General features: G+C 46.0%; 2 protein-coding genes across 2 annotated transcripts; both read left to right on the top strand.

Annotated features, from left to right (window-relative positions):
* Positions 1-858: 858 nt before the first annotated feature.
* On the top strand, positions 859-1376 carry T265_06483 (hypothetical protein; the record flags this gene model as incomplete). Its single annotated transcript, XM_009171757.1, has 3 exons — positions 859-918; positions 953-1255; positions 1290-1376. The coding sequence occupies 3 exons, from the start codon at positions 859-861 to the stop codon at positions 1374-1376; spliced, it is 450 nt and encodes a 149-aa protein (XP_009170021.1).
* Positions 1377-2006, top strand: T265_06484 (hypothetical protein; the record flags this gene model as incomplete). The annotated part of the gene is made up of 2 exons (XM_009171758.1): positions 1377-1524; positions 1564-2006. 2 exons carry the CDS (start codon positions 1377-1379, stop codon positions 2004-2006), a joined length of 591 nt encoding a protein of 196 aa, XP_009170022.1.
* Positions 2007-7493: the final 5487 nt, after the last annotated feature.

Raw genomic sequence — 7493 nt, forward strand, 5'->3', positions numbered from 1 at the left:
AGTGAACTTATTGAAGCATCCAAGGTGACCTAACGACCGACATATGCAATCATTTTTGTATCTTTTATGGTGACTCGAAATCGTCCGCTTCAATGGAAACGACTCATATATATGTGGGATCATTCAACCGAAGAAAACAAAAGTAATTCATCCCTGAGAAGGCCTCAGCGCACTGAATTTTGAGGCAGTACAGTCGCGGTGGTGAGCACTTTTCTGCTCGAGCCAGAGACTTTTGTAATCATTGGCTTTGTCCCAGCCCCGCCAAATGTTACTCTGGACTGAAATGGTTTATGTTTCATGTATATGGGATCTGATTCCATTAGCAGCTTCAAAATCACATGTGAACAGCATGCAAATGAAGAAATAGACTTATAATGACGACGAAACAATGAACTGCTTGCAGAACTTTTTCATAAGGTAAATTCCTGGATAATTTCAAACCAGCCCAGTTTCTCCTTATTGTGTTCAGCTTTGCTACCTAAAGCTGTGGCCAGGGTTTATGACATACTAAATCGAGCCCTCTGTCCACGCTCCCTCTAGAACCCAGTTCAAACACTACTAGACATTTATGCGAATCCTCGCGCTCGCAAGCGTACTGCCCCGCGCTGAGAATACAAAGAGCAGTGCTACACCTTTTTATCACTTGTGTCTTTCAGGCGAACGACAGCCGCTGAACGAAAAGAACAAAACCGACACGGGAAACTTGGGCAAAAGTCCCGATCTTGTGTATCATTCCCTGAGTCCGCGAATCTGGCTTCTAACTGATTGGACTAAACACATTAGCGCCGTGCTTGATTTATCACGCTGGGCATTTTCTCTGTCTTGGTAACGCGTTTTTGTCCGTAGTACACCGCAGTCATGGCGTTACACGTACCAAAGGCCCCGGGTTTTATGTCGATGTTGAAGGAGGGTGCTCGAGTAAGTGGAAGGATATTTTTGACGAACTTTCAAGTACTTCGAGGGTTTAGAGGAAGCCGTTTTCCGTAACATTGAGGCTTGCGCAGCATTATCCAAAACAACTCGCACGACTTTCGGTCCTGCGGGGCAGAACAAAATCGTAATAAACCATATTGGTCGTCAATTCGTCACAAATGACGCCGCAACGATCCTAAAGGAACTGGAAGTGGCTCATCCTGCCGCAAAGATACTGGTTATGGCCACGCAACAGCAGGAGCAAGAGGCTGGAGATGGAACTAACTTTGTTCTTCAGCTCGCTGGCTCTCTGCTAGAGCAGGCCACGGATCTCTTGAGAATGGTTTGTCTACATATTATTTGGCATGCTTTTTCAGGGTCTCTCAGTGACACAAGTTACGGAAGGTTATGAACTTGCAAGAACCAAGGCACTAGATACTCTGGATGGTAACAGTTGTTCTTGAATGTACACATGTGGTTCAGAGCTCGTTGTTGAAAGCGTTGCGGACTTGAGAGATTTGGGAAGTGTTAAACGCGTAATAAAAACTGCCATTATGAGCAAGCAGGTGGAATTGGCTGATTTCCTATCAGAACTCATCACAAAGGCCTGCAGTGAGTTCTTATTACGTAGCATATTCTGACGGTCTTCAGTTTCTATTCTCCCTCACAAGTCACACTTCAACGTGGACAACGTTCGCGTTTTAAAAATCCTGGTAAGTACTGAATCCCTTGTTTTTGTCGGTGATTTCGCGGATTTATTGACCGGAAGATCCGTAGTTCGAACCCGACCTCTGCCTCCCAACTTCCCCTGTCTAGGCTTGGGTAACTTGACAGTATCCCAGCCCTCGTGCTTCCTTCCCGTGACATGGCAGCTAGGCACCAAAAGGGTGCTACAGCTGAACGATTTCGATTTTTTTGTATTCAAGGCTTGGTGGTTTGTTGGGTCTGGAAATCGCATATGTCCCATCGACATCAAACACTCTGGTCTTTCGTATACCTTTCACGTAGAGGCCAGGTGTGAGCTGTTGCGAGCGATCCGCAGTCGAACAATTAGAAAGCGAATGTTCGGTCATACAACAAGGACATTAATATAAACACATGTTCAGGACGAAAAGCTGTGGTGGTTTGTCTATGTGTTTTGCATGCCGAGTCACTATTTGCCGAAAAGAGTGCTGCATTTTTTACTCAGTTCAGAGTGTGTGAGGTCGACTTCGAGAAGTCTGGGTACTGTCGGTGCGGCTCAACCTCCAGAATGAGGTCCGTATAATCTCCCTGTGCATAGTTTTAGAAGCTACAATTGCGGCTTCTGGTCAATGTCATTGGTCTTGTCAGTTTCTATGCAGAATGTCTGGATGAATGTTTGGACGTGTAGACACTCCGAGTTGACTGCCAGACTAGCAATAAACCCTTCCCCCACTCAGTTTCATTCTTTTCTTTAAACTAAGGATTTGAAACAAATTATGGATATATAGCAACTAAGCATCCGTTTTGTACACTGATGTATTGTTGATCATCATAGTGATGATGATCATGATGAAAACACATGCTAACCACCATTCAGCTTGGTTTATACGGTTGTCAGTCGCCCCTAACATCGTCGTAACACCAGAATTTCCTGAGCGGATCTTTGCAGTCGGTTATAGGCTTTACTCATAATTAGGAAAAGAAATCGAAACTCGAGTCAGTACACTACAAAGTGAACCTAAGATAGTAAGGAGTACTAACGCACTGGCAACGCAGTGGTTTAGAGCAGTTGACACAGCATATGTAAAAGGTTGTCTGCTGGCCCGTACAACATGAGGCGCGCCAAAGACACGCATCGTGTAGCTTATCTGTAAAACGATGGCCACTTGAAGTCACTTCTGACATCGTTGTGGTCTTGGGGTTCCAGATTACCTAAGGCAATAAGGCAGGGTCTTGCTGACAGTTGGCTTGGCAGTGTGCTAAGGCATTTTCGTGATTTTTTGTCTGTACGGTGATTGTCATGGAAAGTCACTTCCAGTGCTGTCTCAGGCCATGTCATCTGGTAACCTCAGAAAGCTAAGGTCGATCTGTCGTCGATGAATCACTGTCATCTGGTGGTCGACAAATCCAATGCGACCAGCAGAGGCACAACCGCAGTCGCTGCAAATCCAGCTAGTTTGGTTTCCTGATCCAACAGCTCTGGCGATACTCGTGCATCCTGTTGGCTTCAGTCCGCTGGCTGGAAATTGAATTGACGGACACCAGTCCATCGTCAGTGGCTTTTAAACTTACGGCTTATGTTCCCAGGTATCGAGGCCTTTGTTTATCGGCATTCGTTGCACTTGGCAGACATCCCAACCATCGTAGACGGTTGGACTTGAGTGTAGTCTCCATCACGGTGTATCCGCCGGTAGATCCTTCATGTCTGGCACTTGTCCAGTCCAATGCTGCAGTCAGTGCACTTGAAAGCTATTCGCAGTTTCTGATTCCTCAAGTTTGCCAAAAGTCACACTAGCCTTGGTAACACAGTATCTCAGCTCACGGTTGGCGGTCATCCGAGGTGGCAGAAGTCCGTGCAGATGTCCACAAACTTCGTCCCAGTCTTGATGCGCTCAGGAGTGTTGATGACTACCTGGCGCGGTTTGGAGAAAAATGAGAGTTCGCATTGATGCTCAGGCCGAACTGCGAAGAAACAGTCTGACTACCTGGCGCGGTTTGGAGAAAAATGAGAGTTCGCATTGATGCTCAGGCCGAACTGCGAAGAAACAGTCGCATACTTTTCAGTTAGGCGCTGCAGTTCATGCGTATGTGCGAACAAACAAGAATGCTGGCCTTGATCAGATTTCTTGCACCAAAACGTCTTATATTTGGCAGACGTGTATTAATCCGATACCCGAGCTGTACACCATCATCGTCGTTCAAAAAACCGCATCCACAATAACCGTTAGATGGAGATTAAAGATAGGGGCAGGAAAGCACCTGTTTTACGCTGATGAGGGTATCGGGCTCATCTGAAGTCAACTCATTCGCTCTACTTCCCTCGTTTTGGCGATGTTGGTGAATTTTTGTAAGCATTCGCATTCAGAAAGAACCGTCCACAATAATCCCCGGTTGGTGGAGTGGAAAACCTTCGTGAAGTCTGTGATGAGGGCATGAAGAGGCTGGCAAAGCTCGTTGTTGTACAGCAATAAAGTAAATGATAATAAAAACAAATCGTTCAGCTGTAAAGCCCTTTCGGTTCCAAGCTATCATGCCACCCGAAGGAAGCACGAGGGCTAGGCTACTTCCGGGTTCGATTCACGGTCAGTAAATCCGCTCTGTAAGAACTATGCTTTAGAAAACCCGTTTCCATATGTTTCTTGAGGCGAAATGGTCAAAGTGGTTAGAGCGCGAATTTGCTGACCGGAAGGTCCGTGATTCGAACCCGACCTCTGCCTCTCGACCTCCTCTGTCTAGGCTTGGGCAACTTGGCAGTATATCAGCCTCCGTGCAACCTTCGGGTGGCATGGCCGCTAGGCACCGAAAGGGTCCAACGGCTGAACGACGTGTTTCTTAGTGGCTTACTGGTTTACGAACGGCCGAAGCAGTTGACAAACATTCTATTTGCCTTTGCCGCACTCCGGCACGCCGTGGTACATATTGGAAATCCCTATGCCTTCAACCTTATTCACAGAAGCTACATGAGCTCTGATGCTGATGTACCATCGTCGACAATAATAACTCAGTAATAAACGCGATCCCTTGATGAAGAATCATCAAAGACAGCAACATCAGTGTTGGTACTGATGCTTCACTGCCGTCTTAATGCAGAGTGGAAAGCGATGTGCGACGCCCTGTTTCTATGCAAAGCGATGAAGAACAAGATACCTACGTCTTGGAGAAGCAACGAGAGAAACGTGTCTGATCATCATATCAAAGTAGGACGCCGTTATTGGGACCAACCCAGTTTCCCTTGTGAACCTCACTCGACGTGTATTTCCCAAAAAGCAGCAGACAATTTAGCTTTGCATCCCGAAGAAGAAATGACAGTATGCTTACCACTGAAAATACGTGTCATGTCTTGTACGCTTCTAACCCTACTCATCATACGCGTAATTTTTCAACGTCTAAAGACGCATGTAGGATTACGGCGGATTAGAACTGTGTCTCCATTTGTGTAGACCACCGTTTCTGGTGACATGTAGTCTGTGCCTCTGAAAAAATTGTTTATTGCTGCTCTCAACCACAGTTTCGTCGTCACAAGTCAGCCTTCGGTCGGCGTACAAAAGTTGAAGTTTCCATCACGGAATAACATTCGCTGTTTCTGTTTTGCGGTGAGGACAAAAGACATCTGTGCTATCAAAAAAATAATCTTGAACAGCGTTCTGAAAGACTGAAGTGTGACCGAACACTGCCGTTCTCAACACTGCGGTGATTCTCCTTTCCCCAGATAACGATACAGTCACCTATTGCTTGAATTGCCAGTTTTTGTCACCAAACACGTCATATAATCTCGAATCCTTTCGAGAACCGTAATATTCGTTCACCTCGATAAAGAGTGGAGCCACTAAACTTGACAAGAAACTGAAGCAGCTTGCTCTGGCTCACTCGCCCGACGTGTAACTCGATGGCACTTTTCAGAGGATGCTTGCGTCAAGTATTGGAGAACATGCCTTTGAAAAAAACACCTATTGTCTTCCATAACCAAACAGTTGTGCAATCAAGTCGTTACCGCCACTAAAAGGTATTTCCTGCTTAATGTCGAGCAACTATCTCTCTTCCACAATGCATAGCGAAAGCATTTCGTGTGCGTTATGAAGTGGTACCTATCGTAATATGGCGGACGTTGTGTAATCTTTTTGTATATGACAGGTAGTTAAATTTTCAAAATGTCTACCAAATTTATGTAATGTGACTTTTCGACAAGAGCTTGATTTTGTCCCAGAATAGAGTTTGCCCTCAGAATACCACAGTTTTGTCGAGTCCTGATAGTGTCTTGTTTTGAAGAGAGGATACTGCCACAGAAAATATCAGTCTCAATTATTCTCTCATTTTATCTCCATTCATCCTTGAACAGGGTTACTTAACAACTCGCAGTGAAGAATGTTAAGACTCTCCCTAGTCATCATCATCACCATCATCAAAGACAGCAACATCTGTTGACACTGATGCATCTCTGCCGTACAACCATAAGGTTCGTCTAATTATATTTAAAGCCCTAGAGTAAAAAGAAGGGAAAAAGAGTGGGTAAGGGAGGGGACCTAGTGCTGGCCTGTGTCAAGCGTTCTGAGGCTCCTACACCCTCAAGAGCTTAATCAGCCAATCTGGAGAGAGCCTGACAACATGAACGCCACTGACATCGATTAGCCGCCATTTCTTGCAATGTCTCCAGCCAAGCACAGACGGGGTCACGGAGACCCCATCCTGGAAGGCGTACAACACCAACAGCACCCAAAGCCCTCGTGATCTCTTTCACGCCCTTCTGCCAAGTCACGTGTTGTCCGCCTCGCGGTTTGCGCCATTCTGAAGGAGGTATGGAGAACAACACTTGGTAGACGGTGTTTCGGTGTACGTAGCACATGACCGAACCATCGCAGTCGATGATGCTGGATGTTTCCCCCGATTGAAGTATCTACCGCACAGCCGAATAACCGTTTTCTAATCACCTCGTTTCTAACACGTTGACTCCATCCAAAACCAGCCACGCTTCTGAGGCATCGGTTGTCAAATACCTAGTGACGCCTCACATCATCTGTCCGCAGAGGCCACGTCTCGCACCCATACAACACAGCCCTTACTGTGGCCTGGTACACGCGACCCTTGAGATCTAGTTATATTCCCTTTTGACATCACAAGTGACGCAAATGTGGCAAACGCGATTCAAGCCTTTGAGATTCTCGCACCGACTTCACCAGACACTTCCGTCAGAGCTAATACCGCATGTATGTAAAACTTTTTCACAACCCCCAGTGATTCTCCCTGAATTGTAACGGATATGTTCGTAGACTGCAGGTTCTGGAGTATGACTTTGCACTTCGAAAGTACAAGGCGCATGACAAAAAATGGCATGATGGTGGTCAGTCTATTCAACAGGGCTTGTGCTTCGCTTTGATCTTCGAAGATGAGGGCAATGTCATCTGCGTACTTTAGGTCGACAAAGCTCCCACCAGTAACAACTTAAACACCGGGGATTTGAAGACATTTCAGCGATCGCCTCTTTATTTTACCAATGATGAAGTTGAACAGGAGTGGAGAGAATGGGCCTTCTTGTCGGATATCACTTTTTGTAGGGAAGCTTTTGGAGAGCTCACTACACACGATCACACGCTCAGAAGTATGTGAATATAGGAACCGGATTATGTTCACAAACTCCTGGGAAAAACTCTGTTGAGCAAGTGTAGGTAAAATCACTGAAAGTGCCCTTGAAGTCAAAGAATACCAAGATTGTGGGTCATCTGTATGTATGGCGTTGCTGTAACACCTGACGGAGTGTGATGATATGGTCAATGCAGCCTCCATCCAGTCGAAATTCCGCTTGATTCTCTTACGAGTGCCACCGCAAGACGACACAGAATCAGTGACGCCAGAAGCCTTGTCACAACAGGCATCAAACTAACACTTCTGTGGTTACTACATTC

Source organism: Opisthorchis viverrini (genome assembly GCF_000715545.1).
Source record: "Opisthorchis viverrini unplaced genomic scaffold opera_v5_133, whole genome shotgun sequence".
Classification (NCBI taxonomy): domain Eukaryota; kingdom Metazoa; phylum Platyhelminthes; class Trematoda; order Opisthorchiida; family Opisthorchiidae; genus Opisthorchis; species Opisthorchis viverrini.